The sequence below is a fragment of the Ascidia mentula genome, chromosome 8 (genome assembly GCF_947561715.1).
Source record: "Ascidia mentula chromosome 8, kaAscMent1.1, whole genome shotgun sequence".
Taxonomy (NCBI): Eukaryota; Metazoa; Chordata; class Ascidiacea; order Phlebobranchia; family Ascidiidae; genus Ascidia; species Ascidia mentula.
The window spans coordinates 2,107,330-2,125,259 of NC_138573.1; the positions used below are offsets into that span (position 1 = coordinate 2,107,330).

At 38.4% G+C, this 17,930-nt stretch overlaps 6 protein-coding genes across 7 annotated transcripts; 3 read left to right on the forward strand and 3 right to left on the reverse strand.

Annotated features, from left to right (window-relative positions):
- Positions 1 to 30: 30 nt before the first annotated feature.
- LOC145911215 (retinol dehydrogenase 14-like) lies at positions 31 to 2,660 on the reverse strand. 2 transcript variants are annotated; one of them, XM_082998480.1, is made up of 8 exons: positions 2,501 to 2,537; positions 2,363 to 2,434; positions 2,122 to 2,303; positions 1,709 to 1,841; positions 1,544 to 1,653; positions 1,247 to 1,415; positions 778 to 997; positions 31 to 337 (listed from the first exon to the last, which is right to left on the reverse strand). In XM_082998480.1, exons 1-8 carry the CDS (start codon positions 2,505 to 2,507, stop codon positions 235 to 237), a joined length of 996 nt encoding a protein of 331 aa, XP_082854606.1. In that variant the 5' UTR covers positions 2,508 to 2,537; the 3' UTR covers positions 31 to 234. The 2 variants fall into 2 exon arrangements, with proteins under 2 accessions (XP_082854606.1, XP_082854607.1); XM_082998481.1 differs by lacking the exon at positions 2,363 to 2,434 and having other exon boundaries at positions 2,501 to 2,660.
- Positions 2,661 to 3,250: 590 nt separating this feature from the next.
- Positions 3,251 to 4,109, reverse strand: LOC145911918 (uncharacterized). The gene is made up of 3 exons (XM_082999352.1): positions 3,929 to 4,109; positions 3,746 to 3,866; positions 3,251 to 3,510 (listed from the first exon to the last, which is right to left on the reverse strand). Exons 1-3 carry the CDS (start codon positions 4,061 to 4,063, stop codon positions 3,401 to 3,403), a joined length of 366 nt encoding a protein of 121 aa, XP_082855478.1. The 5' UTR covers positions 4,064 to 4,109; the 3' UTR covers positions 3,251 to 3,400.
- Positions 4,110 to 4,614: 505 nt separating this feature from the next.
- LOC145910528 (mortality factor 4-like protein 1) lies at positions 4,615 to 5,541 on the forward strand. Its single transcript, XM_082997680.1, has one exon. It carries the CDS (start codon positions 4,651 to 4,653, stop codon positions 5,539 to 5,541), a length of 891 nt encoding a protein of 296 aa, XP_082853806.1. The 5' UTR covers positions 4,615 to 4,650.
- Positions 5,542 to 5,976: 435 nt separating this feature from the next.
- LOC145910527 (tubulin-specific chaperone C-like) lies at positions 5,977 to 7,812 on the forward strand. Its single transcript, XM_082997679.1, has 3 exons — positions 5,977 to 6,464; positions 6,638 to 6,899; positions 7,168 to 7,812. Exons 1-3 carry the CDS (start codon positions 5,978 to 5,980, stop codon positions 7,460 to 7,462), a joined length of 1,044 nt encoding a protein of 347 aa, XP_082853805.1. The 5' UTR covers position 5,977; the 3' UTR covers positions 7,463 to 7,812.
- A 1,720-nt stretch (positions 7,813 to 9,532) lies between these two features.
- Positions 9,533 to 13,059, forward strand: LOC145911793 (uncharacterized). The gene is made up of 6 exons (XM_082999233.1): positions 9,533 to 9,714; positions 10,057 to 10,253; positions 10,631 to 10,724; positions 11,842 to 12,029; positions 12,229 to 12,431; positions 12,792 to 13,059. Exons 1-6 carry the CDS (start codon positions 9,584 to 9,586, stop codon positions 12,942 to 12,944), a joined length of 966 nt encoding a protein of 321 aa, XP_082855359.1. The 5' UTR covers positions 9,533 to 9,583; the 3' UTR covers positions 12,945 to 13,059.
- Positions 13,060 to 13,645: 586 nt separating this feature from the next.
- LOC145910736 (organic cation/carnitine transporter 2-like) lies at positions 13,646 to 17,717 on the reverse strand. Its single transcript, XM_082997936.1, has 11 exons — positions 17,550 to 17,717; positions 17,149 to 17,317; positions 16,961 to 17,046; positions 16,800 to 16,903; positions 16,232 to 16,386; positions 15,722 to 15,890; positions 15,253 to 15,477; positions 14,982 to 15,196; positions 14,604 to 14,786; positions 14,311 to 14,452; positions 13,646 to 13,763 (listed from the first exon to the last, which is right to left on the reverse strand). Exons 1-11 carry the CDS (start codon positions 17,715 to 17,717, stop codon positions 13,646 to 13,648), a joined length of 1,734 nt encoding a protein of 577 aa, XP_082854062.1.
- Between the last annotated feature and the right edge of the window lie 213 nt (positions 17,718 to 17,930).

Below are 17,930 nucleotides of genomic sequence, written 5' to 3' on the forward strand. Positions count from 1 at the left end.
AACATATAAACAGACCTGCAAAACACCAAACACTGTGTTCAACAAATGTAATTCTACACTGATAAGACCTTTTAGGTCGAGACAGTGGCCACCTGTATGTAGCTTACACAAATGTAATTCTGATACAATGAAATGTTTTAGTATTGCCAGGCATTGTGATTTTTTGCCAAAAGGACCGTTTTTTACAAAAAAGTCAAATGTCATGACGAATTCACAAACCAGCACAATTCACTCTTATTTATTTAATCCACACCAGTTTTCAGACATCTTCCACAGTTTTTCTGCATCCTCAATATTCAGAGCATTGGGAAGAAGTTGCTCCTCTTGGCAGTCGCTGCTGCAAAGTGAAAACAAAAACCTGGCTCAGTGCATTGAACCTTGGGCTGGTGCATCCACAAGTGAGCTAGACCAGTGTTTCTTCATTGCCTACCCACATGCAGTTTTTGATTGGTGCCCAATAAATATCAGTGTCACATAAAATGAATATCCGCTGGTGCAAAATGCATAATTTAGCAATAATAAATTTTTATCAATATGTGAATTTCATTGCATTTTAGCTTCAGTTTTAACCAAATTAGTATCTTTTGATAGTAGATCAAATGCAAGTGCAAAATGGTTGAAAACCTCTAAAGTAGACAACCACCTAGGGCACACGGCCTTGGGTTGAAAACTTGCCTTGTTTGTAAGGTGCCTGACCTTTTTACCAAAAAGTAAACCTAATCCTTGTAAAGCCGTTCGGTTGTGATTGAATCCCTTCTCACAAAAGTTAATACTCACCCATAATACTTCCCACTGACGGTTTCGAGTTCTGGGGCTACTGCACAGTAGATTGATGCCTGTGAACCCTGCTCAGGTGTCTTGAGAATCCAGGGCAAGAGCGGCCAAACGAGGCTTCGAAAAAACTTTCTCACTGCCGACGAGTTGTCCTCTTTCATGTGCCGGCCAAGATTGGTGTATACCACCCCAGGGTGCAAGGAGTTGCATGTAACACCAGTGCCTTATGAGGAAAACACAAGTTAGATTTACACATAAGTTTCACAGGCTTCACAGCCAAGCTGAATCAGCCACTTTTTCTGACAAGTCGGAGCGAGAACACGAAAAATCAAGCTCTCGGTGAGGTTTGATCTCACAACCATGGGATAACCAGGCACGCTTATCACCTGAGCTACAGGAGCTCAGTGGTTGCACTTCTGCGTTTAGATTTACACATGTACAACTTAAAATCTATTGAAATAAATATTAATACCCTCGAGCCTTCTGCTCAGTTCCTGAGCAAACAAATTGTTGGCAAGCTTGCTGTGGGAGTAAGCTGGAAAGGGTTCATAATTTTTGTCAATCATCATATCGTCCCAGTTCATCTCTCCCTTTTTGTACAAACTGGAAGAAACGACGACAATGCGACTGGGGGCACTTTTCTGAGAAAAGAATAAAAAACTTCAATACTTTCAAAAACTAAATTCCATGAATGTTACTGACTGATTCCAATAGTTTTATTGATAGCAGTTCTGCTTTATTCAATAATTTTGTTTGTGTACTTTCCAACCTTTATAAGGTCCAGAAGAAGATTGGTGAGAAGAAAGTGGCCAATATGGTTGACACCAAGATGCATTTCAAATCCATCACTTGTCTCCCATTTTGGACAACACATAACACCTTGGTATTACAAACAAATTAATGCCTTATATACCAAGGTAAGTAAAACGAATACCTGCATTGTTAATAAGGACATCGAGCCGATCTTCTTTCTCTAAAAATCTATCTGCAAAGTTTCTAACAGAAGCGAGAGATGCAAGGTCAAGATGTTCTGTCACTATGTTGGCTTCTTTACACTCTGCTACAATCTACAAAAAAAAATGTCCGAATTCTAGCTTGATGGCATGTATCATTTGCATTAGCTCCTCATCGCCAATTTTGCATTGCATAGTCACAATAAGTTTAATTGTGGATCATGTTTGGTCATTATTACAAGACCACAATTTTAGCAGCAGGCGAAAAATCTGCATGCACACCACTATGAAAAACTCTCTTATGGATGAAACCATGACTCAAACATCATAAACTAACAAAAACCTTAAAAATATTAGAGACCTACATGCCCATAATTTTGTGGCAATGGTATACCTTCTCTTTTCCCTCTTCTGCCTTCTGCATGTCTCGACAAGCCATTACAACTTTGGCACCCCTCCTGGCCAAGTCCCGAGATGTTTCAAGCCCAAGCCCACTGTTTGCTCCAGTGATAAGCACAGTTTTGCCATCAAGCCGTATATCACACACAACCTTTCCATTACTGACTGATCGTGCAGCTGAAGCAAAAATAATTTTACTTTAATTTTAAATTCAAACGGAAACAAAATCGAAGCACCTTTTCTGATAAATTCACTTTTCTGCATGAAAATACGAGTAGTAATTGATCTCAAATGACACTTGATTATTGCTATAAGTTTGCGGTCTATTATTAGCAAATTAAGATGATTTAGTAAAATCATTGTAAGAAACTTACCTGTCATCACCAACACCTTTCTCGTTCAAAATAGGGAAAGACCCACGTACAATAACTTCGCAGCAAAACAATAGACAACTTAATTAAGCTTGAACGGCGTTGAGTTGCGCCATCTCAACATATTTTGTTACGTAATTTTAAGGGTCATGAGTGGAGGTCAGACAGCCAGCAAAATCATCTTTTCTTATTTTGTTCTCAAGAGTTTGATTTCTCGTACCAGCGTTAATTTTTTTTGCGAAATGTTTTTTGCGTAAAGTTTGTTTGTCATGGAATAACATAATTTAACAAACGTATCAATGGGAAACCTTATTGTGGCAGATCAAGTTATGATCTGCATGTTTCTTACATACACGCATGCTTGTTAACCTAGTTCGACACACAACTCTGATACATATGGAGTTAAGCTTTCCTGCAGAACTCGCACAGCCTTCTGACATCCGACTCAACGACACACCTTTTTTATCGCAATTTCCTAAAAATTCGTGTTACCTCTTGGCGTTTTTCTGTCTCACCCAACTAGTCCTGACATTTACTAGCTAAGAACACGCAAAGCAGTTTATAAAGTTCTAGTATTATCTCATCAAGTAAAATCTATTGAACGCTGCAGTATACTTTTTAGGCTACTGCTTTTTTAAACGAAGCTGTGGTTGTTTCTGCTCTAAAAGTTGCACAAAATGTTTGGCAAAGATTACAAATTGTTATGATGCATTTGGACCCAAACACTTTAAAAACAACCACAGCAGTAGCAAAAAATGTGTTATTTATTGCATCAAAAACCCTGAAACACAAACAAACCAAAGCAACATATTGGAACACTCTTGCACAATTTGGATTTCCTCATCCACTCCCTTGAACATGCACAAAAGTAGATAATTTGTATGTTAACAGTGTTTGTGTGGTTCAACCATCTATTGATCCTTGATCATCTGATGACTCATCATCACTTCTTTGGTTGGAATTTTGCACAAGTTTCCAATATTCACGAACAGTAATTTTGTGTGGAATGACTTCTGAAAATGATTAAAATATTGTGAGGTAAAATACTGGAAAGAAAACAGCCATTGGAGGAAATTAAAAGGTGCTGGAAATATTTTAAACAGTCCATTATAACAGTGTTTTCACTCAAATCTTCAATATATCAATGATTATGAAACAATTTTTTTTGGAAGTTATGTACAGAACCGCCACATACTTATACTGCAGACATGAAACTGAGTATTTCGCAAGACTATAACCTGTATTTACCTTGCAGGAATCCAAACATGTCATCTGTGTTTACAACATCAGCGAGACTTTTGTACTCAATGGAATTTTTGCTCTGGTTGTTGTCATGCGCTTTTTGCGAAAGATGTGACACGAATAACTCCTGAAAATTTATTAAGCATAACTCGGGTAATTAATATTATGTGTGCAATAATGCTATTTTACCGTTGCTTTGCTCATTGCATAGAGGGCGTCTGGACTAATGTGGTCGACGTCAGGGGAACTCTTCATTATTATTTTTACGCGAGACAACGGCAGGCCGGCATTGGCAACCCCACCTTTGGGAGACTTGGAATCCATGATTTAATCTTCAGCGGCAACTAGAAATCGAACTTTAACCTTTTGAATCTCGTGAGCTTGCAAAGTTCATCTATTGGGTAATGATCATCACAACGGTTCACACAATACGCACTTATTACCCTTTAATTTTTTATAAAATAGACACATGTCTACAACAAATTATAATTTATTGTAAAACTTAAATTTTTACATGACAAGTTTTAAATATTTTTGTTAATTTTTTTTATCAAAGTATCAAATCAAACAATCCTGCAATGGCCATGTTTGGTGTTTTAAGGCAGGCAAATAAGTAAAGTGGAAAGTGACGACACAGTGATCGTTATAGAAACCTTGCTGTTTTACTTAACAGGACGCGCGAAGATTAACGTCACAAGTAAGGTAACAAAATGAACCTAATGTTCGAGAATTTTGATTATTTTGCGTTAAAATGCAAAGAACAGACTAAGGAAAAAAAGTTTTACGACTTTATAAGTTAGCAGCCTACTGTAAAAAACAAATTTTCATATGAAAGATTGTTGCATTGTTTTCTTTAAAACACGTATCTTAGTTTAGGTAAAACAAGGACATAAATTTAAATGTAAAAACCAATGGCTCCTAAAGCAGTAAAATTTTCTGATGGGGAAAGGGTATTGTGTTTTCATGGTCCATTAATGTATGAAGCAAAATGCATGAAATCAGAAGTTCGAGATGGCTCAAAAAGTTTTTACATGATTCACTACAATGGTTGGAACAAGCATTGGGACGAGTGGGTTCCAGAAACCAGAGTACTGAAGTACAACGATGCCAACCTACAAAGGCAGAAGGATCTCCTGAAACAGCATGGCAAAGACAAAACCAAGCGAGGTAAAATGGCCAAGTTTGCCAAACCGGAGAAAGAAAAGGCACCACAGGAACAAGTAAAAAAATTGGAGTCACCTGCTGCCTCCGGTGAACCAAAGAAGAAAAAGTCACGAATCGATCCTACAGTTGAGTCTGAAGAAGCCTACGCCGCCAAAGTGGAAGTCAACATTCAAATTCCTAACGAGCTAAAGCCTACATTGGTCGACGATTGGGATTTGGTCACAAGACAAAAGAGATTTTGCAAGTTGCCAGCCAAAGTAACGATTGATGACATACTTGAGTCATACAGCAAAACAAACAATGACAACACAGAGAAAAAAAGTGTTATGAATGAATTTGTTGCTGGCATTAAAGAATATTTTAATGTAATGCTTGGCTCCCAGTTGCTGTATAGGTTTGAGAGACAGCAGTATAGCGAAATGCTGGAAAAACACCCTGAGCGAACTGCTTCACAAATTTATGGCTTTTCTCATCTTTTAAGGTTTTTTGTCAGAGTTGGTCCAATTTTATCATACACTAATCTCAATGAAAAGAATATGACCAATTTATTAAAACACATTCACGAGTTTATGTCATATCTTGTTGAGAACCATTCAACGCTCTTTAATTTGGGCGAATATGAGTCTGATGCAACATAGAAAGGGCAATGTAAATTTTTAACACTTTCTGGTGATGAATTTTGTTGAGGAAGCCTTTATTTCAGGTTAATGCACATTGGTTTAGTTTTAAGACCTTGTTTTATAACCTGTTATTGTTTGTATGTTAATGTAACAGAAAAGAGAAAATGTTTGATATTTATAATGCTTGTTTTTAGTTTATTGTTTTAAACACGAATTTAACATTAAAACTAGGTTGTTGAAAATGATGCTCGCTTTTACATTGGCCCTGTACATATTAAGCCTTGCAGCTTTTATGTTTTTGCCATAATGTTTTAATTTTTTTTGCAGTTTTTGCCAACTTGCTTCTATTCTTTTGTTTGACAAATTTCAACAATCATTGATTTTTTTCCTTTAAGGATGCTACTTGTATTACATTTGTTTTTTTTACTTATTTTAGATAATAGTATAAAACACTATGGCAGCTGCTAAAGCCGAAGCCTTCACAATAAGCGAAAGTGAAAATGTTCTTACTGACAAGAAGGACTTTCTCGCAAACAAAGTCAGCGAAAGAAGAGTTGCCCGGGCGACGGAATGGGCAAAGAAACGATCAGAAGCAGATGACAAAAAAGTGCCAGAGGAAAAGGCCAGTTTCTTTCAAAAATTCTTCCATGATGAGCACTTGAACATAACAAACATGCTTAAGTGCGATGGAATTGAGCCAAGTGACCGATTAGCATTAACTGAACACTTTGATTCAATCTCTATCTCACACCAGCGTTTGCAAAAGTTTTACAACGATTCCGTTATGTTCCTACCTGGCTACATGGCAAGAAAAGCTCAAGAGCAACTTGGAAGTCTCAAAGAGGAAATTGCTCAACAGCGAAACAAGATGATTCCCAAAAAAAAGTTTACTTTTAAGTCCAAGGTGAAAAAGAATGACAACAAGGATGGTGCTATAAAAGGTATTGACAATTTTTTGTGTTGATATATTTTTGTATTGCTTAATACTGCTCTTCTGGCAAACTTTATTGTATTTACATTTGCCAGAAGAGCAGTATTAAGCAATAAAATATGCCTGGCAGCATCAGTAACAATTTATATTTTTGTATAACAAGCAGTTTTGTTTCATTTCCAGTCAGCGAAGCTGAAAAGATGACAGCAGTGCAGAAATATGCCCAAACTTTAAACAAGCTGCAGCAGGGCTGTGAAATTAGTGGAAAAACTGATGAGACGCTTTCGCTTACTCCAACTATGATAAACCAGAAAGACTTGTCATTGTCCAAACTTGTTAATTGTCATGTGTATCTGTTGGGATCCCCAAGCACTGTTCATCTCAGCAATATCGAACGTTGTAGAATTGTGATCGGCCCAGTCTCCGGTTCTGTGTTTGTGGATGGGTAAGTTCGTACAATGTCAAAGAGACTTCGATAAGATTTCAAAAGTCAAGTCTTTTAAATAATGTGGTTTAACATTCAAAATGGTGACAAAAAAATCCATCTTTGTCGGACTTTTATTAAATATATTTTCAGATAAAAGTTAATGTACTGTGGTTTTATTAAGAAACTGTTTTGAAGTGTTAACAGACATAGTAAATGTCCATTTATGTAAAGCATTTATATATTTAATGACTTTTTAATGTGATTGTTTTTAATTGGCCTCTAATAGGTGCACCGATTCAGAAATAGCCACTGGGTGTCAACAGTTACGTGTTCATCACACCACCGGCACTAATTTTTACCTTCATGTCACAAGCCGTGCAATCATTGAAGATTCTTCTAATGTGCGCGTGGCCCCGTACAACTATGAATACCCAGAGCTGCATTCCCAATTCAAAGTGGCTGGACTCGACTTGACTTCAAACAATTGGGACAAAGTGGATGATTTCAATTGGCTGGCGATGGGTACACCGTCCCCTAACTGGAAAATTCTTAGTCCTGAAGAACGTCGCCTAGAATGGTAAACTTCTTGTGTAGTTGTTATTTGGTGCTTCATGAATTACTGTGGGTATTGTATTGTTGCAATGCATAATTTGCCAATTTTCTGACGGTAATTGTGCTGTACACATTAAATCATCGCTGTTTGTTTGTGTTTTGTCATTTGATGAATATTTTTTGTCTCCATAAGCAATTGTTGTAAGTTCCCTTGTATTTTTGTCATGTTGTTTGTTAGTTTTGAACAAACACTGTGCCCCCAGTATATGCGTGTTACCAACTGATTTTGTGGTGTAAACGATTTTTTTGTCAAAAATATTTCCTCATTTAATTGCTGAACTGTTTTTTGACTGTCAGATGCAAGCTGCAGCTATGTTAAATGGTATTTTGGGTACAAGTAATTAAAACGAGTCAGCATTGGAGTGATATTTATCAATTATTCATTTGCGTAATGCAGGCATTAGTAGGGGGTCGTAAAATGTGTTCATGTTCACATATTTGTTGGATTGAAACTTGGGTGCTTTGTCTGACATGTCCAACACAAGGTCCCCATATAGCTGCGAATTTTCTGCAAATCGGGATCATAGTTTGCCGAGTCGGTGACATGACCTCCACCTCATCACTTCCTGCGACTGTAGGGTCACAAATCCAAATAGTACCCACCAAACACACCCCATACCACATGAATTCAAACTCTACCCTTTCCTAACGAAGGTGCTACACTAATATGGATTGATCTATAGGTCAGAACCATAACAACACGTGTTCAACAGCCCGGACCACATGTTTACGTTTACGGCATACGTAATGCTGAGGACGTAGAACGTGCACCGACAAACCGGGTCGAAGTCCAGTTCACCCCTCACCCACGAAAGCAATCCTGCCATGCGTAATCCCCTCCCAAATTGACGTAATCTTCTTCAATTTAGTTTTGGGGTTTTTCGACATTTCTCTTTTTCCCTTCGGCACTCGTATGTGAGAATTTGAGGAAAATATTAGGAAATGCACCCAAATGTTGTATGCAACAGAACTGCAGGTGCATGTACGGTGAAAAAAAGGACAAGGCTGGGGCAATCGAAGGGCATTGTTGTGTAATTATTGTGTTTGGTCATTATCTGCACAATATTCACCATGAGAAAATCACCATCAAGCGGCGCCTAACTCGATAACTTCTAAGGTTTATCAATACCATTTTAACGTTCGATTGTTTATTTTCGCTGTATCAAAAAAACATAATGATAATGGTGATGATGATGATAACAAAAGTAATGAAACCAGAATTTGTCAGAAGAAATCAAACAGAGTCAATCAGTGTGAATGGTGGGCGTATAGGTTATTACCGACCATCGAGTATCACAGGAAATGAATAGATTTGCAATTAAAGTGCTCACAACAGGATGTTTCCATTTTGCTATATTCCTAGTTGCATATATGCTGTCGGCAATGCCTGTACGCATTCAGATTGATGAAAGCGAAATGCCGCTGGTTGTTGTCTAACGCACAGTATAACGACAGGAAGCTGATATGTTTTGCGCGTTTAGCTTTCGTTCTTTTGTCCTGTCTTGTTAAACTAGATTATTTTAGGACATCACGTTCCAAAATACTTGAAAATCACGAATGCACAACTCAATCCTTTGCCATGTAAATAGAAACTGCGATGGTGCAACCTCATTAATTGGCACTGCTTTCGACAGCTGCAACCGTGCCACATGATCGAGGATCATCTGAACGCCCGTTGATCACTTCCGCGAGGTTGTGTCATGAGTCAGTAGCGTAGTTTTGATAACCGCCCGTGCCAATAAAAAGTTGCTGGCATTTGCAACATGCTGGGCTCAAAGAAGTTATAAAAGAAAACAGCACAACTTCCGCATAGATTAGACGGAATATTAGACGGTAGATGTAAGGTTTAAAGAAGGTCGTAAAAGTATAAGTGGTTCATAAAAGTTTAAAGGCGAGCGTTTTTTTTTACATTTTTTGCGACTTTTGACTGATTTTTGGGTAATATTTTCACCAAATATTAGAAATCAAAATCGAATGATTAAAATATAGCAATATTTGCAAATATGTTTAGATCTTTGTTTTTTTCCCCGAATAACACTTTCAGATACAGTTTGTTAAGTGACGTGTACTGATAAAATCTGAAATCAACAATGAACGCTTCAGACGGGCTGATTCCAAATGTTGATTACGGCCAGTGGACTTTCGTGATCGCATTTGAAACTCTGCTTCTCGTGTCCACGGCATATCTGTTGTGTGCTCTGTTCTGGTACTGGAAAAAAACGTGGGTTTTGGTTACAATGTACTTTGTTAACCGCACTTTGTGTTAGTGCGCAATACTGCGTGTTTCAACATTTCACACTATTTGGTGTAAACGTGTAAATTAACTTGTATATATAGCCCTGAAGTGCTAGTATAGCTCAATATATCCTCAAATAACTCAGTAATATTTCATGCAATGGCATGATTGGCAGGATCGCCCCACTGCGCAGGTCCTTGCTTGGCGATCACAGCTATCGTATCGCGATCATGAAAAAAGTGGCCGATCCAGCTAGGCTGCAATGCCTGGGCTGCCAAGCCGGCAAACTCATCTTCAAATAACGGATATTTTTGTCAATACGCGCAGAATATGTTCTCCTGCTCAAAACCGCCACACAAGCTCAGGAAAGCTGAAAAGCATTTTGCTTGCCCTCTTCACCGCCTACGCCACACTTGGTTTCGCGAAATTCTCTCTGGCTCAGATCATTTTTTATGCCCCCATACCTGCCAACGTACAGAAGTGTGTGGGCATCGGCAAAGCGTACCAAACTATCCATACAATTGGTAAGCTGCAAGCCAAGGAATTCTGACTTGTTATTATAGTGTGTTTGCCTTCTCGTTTTATTTTTTTAGTTATACGCATGTAATTTCCACCCACTCATGCGCTTGAGTCAAATTTCGCCTATATTTTGCATTATCGTTACACATTGTACAGATTACACCCCCGAAATGCGTTTTTTGAGTTTTCTGGAGCACATGATGCGTTTTTTGAAGTTAAAATCCCTCCATTTTTTGCGCGAAGTATGTTGTTGTTGCCATTTACGACAGCTGCCGCACGAAACCATATGACGTGCTGGTGCGTGTTATTTGTCATTTACCGTCTCCATGACGGAAGGTGTTTTCTAACAAGTTTCATCAGCAGCTTGTCGTCGTTTTTTCAGGAACCACTTGCCTGTATTCGTTCTTGTGGCTTCGTCAAAATACCCTGTACAGAGAACCGAGTTTGTCACGGCTAGCAACCAAGCTCTTGATCAGGTAACGTTACCGCCATTTACCAAATTTCCATGCACCACAGAGCTTTTGTTCTGTTGTGCGAGTATGGTAAAAAGTTTCAATTAGTTTTAATAATTGACATGAAAACAATTTGAATTGTATTAAACTTGCGATATTCTTTCAATGCAAACAATTGTCTAACGAGTTTGGCGGTGATCCGCAGTCGTTACGTGAATTACCCCCAAATGATTCCCCCCAAGTACATGGAAACGATATAGATATGCTTTAAAACTCATTTGGAATATGCTGTGGACTTGCTTTACTGAAAATAATGGGGTTAAAATGTGTATTGATATTGATATGTTTGAAAGTATCTTTCCTATTTTTGTTTCCTGTCGAAAAACAAATTTACAGCGTGCAAAAAAGTGACCCGGGTTGACATTATGGCGTCAAACGTCAATTGTGACGTAAAAATAGCGTCGTTAAGGCACGTTTAGCAACCCAAACCTTAACTTTAGCGTGGATAAATTCCATCGGAAGTAGCAAACTATCGAATGAACGCAACCGCGCTCTATTTAAATGCATCCATCTCACGACTTTATGCACCGACATAAGCAATTCAACAATAATGCGTTATGTTGATTTTTGCCCGTCTTGGGAGTTTCGTATTGACTATATATATTTTCGACAATGGCTTTTGTTACCAAAATCCTATTCCAAGTCATATATAACCTTTTGTTTCAATATATAACTGGCCAAAATAGGCAGTGAATTTGGTAGCGTCGTTTACCGGAACAAACACGTCCTTTTTCTAAATATCGTCAGTTGCAGACATCTTTATCTTTTTAACTTTGGTTTAAACTCACATGACTCCTCTCTCAAACAGAAACTAAAAATACCCTTCTTTGTTGAGATTATGTGGTTCACTGACATTGCAACTGGTCGAAAGTTGCTGATCTAGCTTGGATGCAATGCCTTAGCTGAGATACCATAAAACCTTCTGATTGAAATGCGAGGGCTAAGTTTGCAAAAAGGTCCTGCGCACTGGGGTGATCCTGCCTTGTCATGCGATGGCATGAAACACTCTTGCGTTGTCTTCTTCGTTGACAATATAAAATGAAATTTATCTGAACCTTTGTTCTAATTCAATATTTTACAGCTTCAGCCGCGGTTTGCTGGTTGTCATAATTGTGGCTGGATTGGCCGGAGCTATCGGGGTGTTGTTATCAACCAGCGGGGCGGATTTCGGCACTTTGAACGGAACAAACGCTTGTTACTATCTGGAGAAAACGGGTTCGAACGCAATCATCGTGTACATCGGCTATGCTGTAGTTATAATCATCCAGGGTAGGTTCTATGTTAGGCACTGATGTATTTTATGGGTCGTATCATGTGTGTTAGACCTTTAAAATGTTTTTTAAACATAAAGTTTGGATGCTGTATGGCAATATAAAAAATAACAAACCAATCTTGTTATCACAAAATAAACTTTAATGTTCACAAAGTTAAACATGACCGCCAACTTTTGTTGTTGAAAATCTTCTAGGTTCGCTGTTGTTTCTGTTCATCCACATTCTGCGGCGCCATCGACAGGAATTATCGTTCCATAAGAATGGAAGCGACTCTTCTTCGGCTTTAAAGATCCGCCGTCTTGTACGCAACTGCTCCATCGCGGCCGCCATTTCGGCCAGCATCGATTTGACTGTTGTTCTTATTGATCCTTTTATCAAAGGCTACATCGTACAACTTGTAAGCAAACGAATTGTCATTCTATAATTTCGTGTTTGTTGATTGACAGGTGTTAAATCTTGAAGGGGTCCTAACTCGTATACGTTACAAAAAATATTTGCAAGAATAACCTATAAAGTATAAGTAAAGTTCTTTTTATATATCTTTTATACAGTGGTAGGATTCAACTGGTTCTTTGAATTTAATAACCTAAGCGAACCGGTTGTTAACAACTGTATAATAGGCCTATATTTCACTTCGAGCAATGTATTCCCGAGGTTATGGCATGCTGCTAGTGAAAGAAACAGATGAAAATTTGAATCCTACCACTGCTTTTATATTAACTTTTGGCAACAAAAATTAATGTTTTATATTTACAAGGTGACGAACTGGATATGGGACTGCGACTACGCGGTCAATCTCCTTTGCACTCTTTTCTGTTTCGCAAACTGGAAACAAATTTTATTTCCATGGACGTTTTCCAACTCGGACAACGATGGCACAAGTGCTACCGCCGGCACCTCGTCCACTTGACGTGCTTTTTTACCTGCAATCAAAGACTGCCACCAGCACTGTCTGGAATTTGGGCTTCACGCCTTTTGTAATTAAATGAGCACTGCAGCCACGTGGCCGTAAATAAAATTCTCTGCATATTTTTTTCAACCCGCTCATGGGATGCGATACGCTTGAATGATTGTCTTGTGCAAAGTGGAAGCGCGCAAACTCTTCAAAGAGTTGGTGCAGTCAGGTGATTTCTGTTTGAAGCTATGTTGTTCGTACAGGTTTGAACAAAAGAGGTGAATAATCACAAAAAAGTCTGGTCGAGGTTATTGAAGGAAATAAAACAGCTAAGACAAAAGTTTTTAAAGTACACTCGGCAAACAAACCGATTTAACAGGCATCACTAGCGTGCGTGGACTACAGAATGTGGTAATCGCTGAAACGTAAAGCTTTGCCTTTGTCCAGAGATTTACTTTTCAAGCCTTCAATTCTTTTGTAACTAAGCTATATAGTTTCATTGATGCACTTTTGCTAGAGCTTTTTTGGCAAGTTAGTTACACTGCTCATAGATCCGTTTGTGACGTAATAGTGTGTAAATTTTGAAAGAAAACAAACCCTATTTCAACGCTTAAATAGTGTTCCACGTTTTCTCTTGCGCTAAAACCGTTGCCGAAAGGTTATCTGTTTATTGTTTTGGTATAGGTTCGAATCATCTAAGCATAAGACATGGTGTTTTAAGCAATTCGAGAGGAAGAATTAGGATTTTGTCGGTGTTCCTGCAGCAAGTCTAGTTGTAACTCAAGTTGGTTGGAAGCATGTTGTTGCCTTCGGAATCCAACACAGCAGCATTTTCTAATCAACATGGATGGATCAGAATTCAGGAAAATGTGGAAGCAGAATGTAAGTTCAACTTTCATGTTTTCGCTTTAAGGTAAATTTTATGCCTAAGAAATCCTTTCTTTGCTAAATTCAACATTCAACAAGATAGACACTAGACTTAACATAAAATCAAAATCTTGAAATAACTGATAGCTTTTGGTAAAATTACGTTACAATAGTGTTGTTTCTGTAATGAGGAATGCCCAATGGATATATATCGTCATATCATCTGCACCTGAGTCGATGACCCTGATGGTTTTGTCGGTGCCCATGTTATTGTATTTTGCATATTTATTGTTCATTACCGTTTAAAGTTCTTTTCATGTAAAGTTTTTTTAAAAAATTTATCAAATTAAATCTTAAAAAAGGTTGGCGATAGCTGTAATATGCCTTTGGAACATTTTGTACTTCCGCAATCGACCCCAGCAAGGCAAAAAAGTAATTCGCTTGGAAATAATTTATACGCGGGTCAAGTATCGAGGCTTACTATTTCCCGCAACAAAATTAAGTTTTTATTAACCTGTCTTCCATATTAACAGCTTCTTCGACGGTCTCTGGCAGGCGAACGTTGTGGGTGTTTGGTGTGAATATGAAGAGTGAAGAGATGACGATTGTGAGAATTCCAGATGCAAGGTAGGGAATGTAGCTTGCACCCCCTTGACCTTTAAAACACGCAAATTATTTAGACAGGACGAATTCAGTAGACAAATACAATCCGTTTGTCACGAGACGTAACCGGTTTAAGTTGACACGCAAAAATCCAATTTGTATACGTTGAAGACCATATTTTCTTTGTACATTTTAGTTTCTAACCTGCAAATGCAATTAGCGGCGCCAAAATTGCGCCCAGTCTACCAGAGGCTGATGCGATGGACATTGTCGTGTGCCTTATGACGGTGGGGTAAAGTTCAGGTGTGCATATGTACGCGACGTAGTAACCCACTGCCACACATAATTTGCTGAACATGGTTAGGATCGTTTCCGCTGTTGGGTTCCCTGCAACAAGAGGTTTGAAACAATGCGACATCCTGAACCCAAAAGCAGTCGTAATTGGCCAAAGCCCCTGCACCATATAGAAATTCCTGCACAGAAACGTTTGACAAATTCCCGACAAGGCAATGAACAACAGCCTTTTTGTACTGAAAAAAAAAACTAATGGCAAAATAAAAATGTAGCTGACAGGTAACTTACAAAGTCTAACGAAGGGTGTTATAAGAATGGAAATCCCAGCGACCAACATGAAACCGATATAACTTTTCCTCCTTCCCCCCAACTCGACAGTGGCGTACGACACAAAGTAACCGACCAGTTCAGCAACTCCTGCATAAAAACAGTTGAGGAAACGACTTCCACTCAAACTGTTTGTGTCGAACACGATGGCGTAGTACGTCATGTTGCAGATTATCCTAAAAATTAAAGTTGCTTTTTTTGTGTTAAGATTGACTTTTGTTATGTTACCTACCATGTACAACACGTAAGCACTAGACGAAACACCAAGGATGGCGATTTCAGAAACTTCACCCAAGTTCTGATTGTTGTTCTCTTCTTGGCTTTTTCCTTAGACTCATCTTCATCAATTTTCACCTCAGTGTCCTGACCGTTATATTTGGCAATCTTTTGTAGAATTTTCTCGGCTCTTTTAGTTTTTCCAACAGCGATGAGCCATCGAGGTGATTCGTCAACTAACCTAAATTTCAAGACACTTCTTTACTTTTCTGTCGTTGGATAATAATTGATATAAATTGGGCTTTTACTTTGAAGCTGGATCACAAGAAATATGTCTAGTTTGGGTGGTTATATCACGCTGTTCCAAACTATCTTTTGCAAGCTTTTGCTTCTTGGAAAAAGCAAAGTTAACCACGCAAACTACTTGGAAGCGATACAGAAGATATGTCTATACCATTTTTTATTCAGATTATGTTGGTGCTTACCAGTAGTAGGGAATGTAAACAACTCCGATCACGCCAGTAACAAAGGCGTACCACCGCCAGCCTTGAAGGTAATAAGCCAGGAGAGGCAGGAGCATGTAACCGATTCCATATCCCACAGATATGAAACTACATATGAGATTGCGGTGCCGCTTTCCCACGCTTTCACTGCCTAAACAGAAGCTGTAGTTTTGGTAATGGAAAAACTGCAAATATAAACTGGATTTTGAAGGCGAAGTAATTCGGAATATTGGTAATACGAGGATGTTAGACACCCTAAGTTTTGGACTTGTTACTGCTTTCTTATTATAGTGTCAGCAAAATTCTTTCTACAAAATCCGACGACATTATCAAACATTTTCTCAAAAACGAGCTCTCCTAGAAATTTCAAAACTAAGTGATCACGTAAAACCTAAGAGTGTTTGACCTTTTTTTCAATGTTTATGCTGTTGCCTCCAGACAAAATAACCCTTTTTGGGTTGGCAATAGAACTATGGCAGCAAGGTTTCTCACCAAGAACAATTGCAGTACTGTAGCTTCCGATGCTTCCAATCCCCATGCACACCACCAATGCCGCATACATTTCAAAGCTGCTCGAGAAACTGATGGTGAAAGAAACTAAAAACTGCATGCACATCAAAGTGAGGAAGGTGAATTTTCGACCGAATCTAAACAATATACGGAATACTGTGTATAAATTCTGTTAGAATTTCGACGTCTTAAAGCGCCAAGATTGATATTTAACCCAAAGTAAAGTTGGAAAACCACTTATATCAATAAACTAGAACCTGGTATTGTAAGGCTCTTCTGGCAGAAAAGAAAAACTAGTTCGGACGACGTTTCGGTCGTTATTCAACTGACCTTCATCAGGACATAAACCAGAACCGCCCAGAAAAAAGTCAAATAAAAATTACAAAGAAACACTGTCGACAAAAATATTGTGTTTTGCGTTGAAATTGCGGAAGACACCCGTTATCACACGTCATCATTTCTGGATTTGTCTTTCTTGGGTAATTATATCAATTTATTTCAACCAATTTCTGGAAATACGTGAGCAACCTTTCACTGTTCATATACTTACTGGTCGGACAGCCATCCACTGACGATACTCCCGACCAACTTTCCGATCATATAATTTACTCCCACCATTGGTTTCTTCCACGAATTCTCGCACACCATGTCGAACTGAAATGCATCAATAAGTTGTTTCGCATAACTTGTTGAGCTTTATATATGTTACACCTCGTCAATAGCGGAAGATGCCCCTTTCTCATAATGAAATTGAATGGAAGAACACGCCAGTATTCCGGTAGAATCATTTTTAGGTTCTTTGGAAAACACATAACACTTTTTAGTTTATTTGCACAAAAATGAGTTTCCTTTGATTAGTAACTATATATTGCGGAGTAAACACTGGGCGACCGAAAAACCTGCATTCCAATCTTGTGCAAATTCGCGAAGCTCCTTCTGTGTTCGGTTGTAGATCTTGCAACGGCTCTGTGTCACTTCACCAAGAACACTTGTTTCTCGTGGTATCAGGAATCTACGCAACTCTGCTCTCTCTGAGTCGTTATAGCTCCGGTTGAATGTAGCGATATGCTGCCGCAATATAGTGTTTTATATTCATTTGGCACCACTGCAGTATGCCTTTGACAACATTTTCAAACTTAAAAGGTTTTCAAGGTTATGCAGAAAAAAACATGCTATCGATATTTGACAGGGGTTCCATTGAAAGTTTATTGTGATACAGCGCAAAAATTTGAATTGTCACTTATAAATATATGTACCAGTTCACTGCCCCACATTTTCTTATTGGTGAAAAAACACTAACCCAAGTCGTAACATTTCGTTCCATGCTTGATGTGTCGCAGTGATAGTCAGGTGTGTAGTGAAACACCAAGAAACTGAGCACGCTGAACGGGTTGGTTGTAGCTGCAAGCAGCAGCAGAATAGCCAGACGACGTTCGTATTTACTAAAGTCTCTCCACAGTTTAAACATTGTCTTGCGTAACAACCCCGACAAAATATAAGTTTGTGACGTAACTGTGACGTAAGCAAAGTAAGTAAGGGGTATTTTTACAACTTTTTACTTTGGACCAAAGAAATGTCTAAATTTGAATTTTTCTAGAAGCCCAAGAAAATTCTTTGAAACAAAGCTTTTTTTGCATAAGTAATATATCCAATGATATTTCATTGTCCGCACCTCTCTCCC

Coding starts and splice junctions, on each gene's coding strand:
- LOC145911793 (XM_082999233.1), top strand. CDS start 9,584: ATGAACGCTTCAGACGGGCTGATTCCAAATGTTGATTACGGCCAGTGG. Junction 10,725..11,841: donor GCAACCAAGCTCTTGATCAG/GTAACGTTACCG, acceptor AATATTTTACAG/CTTCAGCCGCGGTTTGCTGG. Junction 12,432..12,791: donor AAGGCTACATCGTACAACTT/GTAAGCAAACGA, acceptor TATATTTACAAG/GTGACGAACTGGATATGGGA.
- LOC145910527 (XM_082997679.1), top strand. CDS start 5,978: ATGGCAGCTGCTAAAGCCGAAGCCTTCACAATAAGCGAAAGTGAAAAT. Junction 6,465..6,637: donor CAAGGATGGTGCTATAAAAG/GTATTGACAATT, acceptor TTTCATTTCCAG/TCAGCGAAGCTGAAAAGATG. Junction 6,900..7,167: donor GGTTCTGTGTTTGTGGATGG/GTAAGTTCGTAC, acceptor GGCCTCTAATAG/GTGCACCGATTCAGAAATAG.
- LOC145911215 (XM_082998480.1), bottom strand. Junction 1,416..1,543: donor TTCTTCTGGACCTTATAAAG/GTTGGAAAGTAC, acceptor TTCTTTTCTCAG/AAAAGTGCCCCCAGTCGCAT. Junction 338..777: donor GTCAGTGGGAAGTATTATGG/GTGAGTATTAAC, acceptor TTCACTTTGCAG/CAGCGACTGCCAAGAGGAGC.
- LOC145911918 (XM_082999352.1), bottom strand. CDS start 4,063: ATGGATTCCAAGTCTCCCAAAGGTGGGGTTGCCAATGCCGGCCTGCCG. Junction 3,867..3,928: donor ATGCAATGAGCAAAGCAACG/GTAAAATAGCAT, acceptor ATAAATTTTCAG/GAGTTATTCGTGTCACATCT. Junction 3,511..3,745: donor CATGTTTGGATTCCTGCAAG/GTAAATACAGGT, acceptor AATCATTTTCAG/AAGTCATTCCACACAAAATT.
- LOC145910736 (XM_082997936.1), bottom strand. CDS start 17,717: ATGTTTAAACTGTGGAGAGACTTTAGTAAATACGAACGTCGTCTGGCT. Junction 16,387..16,799: donor AGTGGATGGCTGTCCGACCA/GTAAGTATATGA, acceptor TATATTGTTTAG/ATTCGGTCGAAAATTCACCT. Junction 15,197..15,252: donor GTGCTTACGTGTTGTACATG/GTAGGTAACATA, acceptor TTTAATTTTTAG/GATAATCTGCAACATGACGT.
- LOC145910528 (XM_082997680.1), top strand. CDS start 4,651: ATGGCTCCTAAAGCAGTAAAATTTTCTGATGGGGAAAGGGTATTGTGT.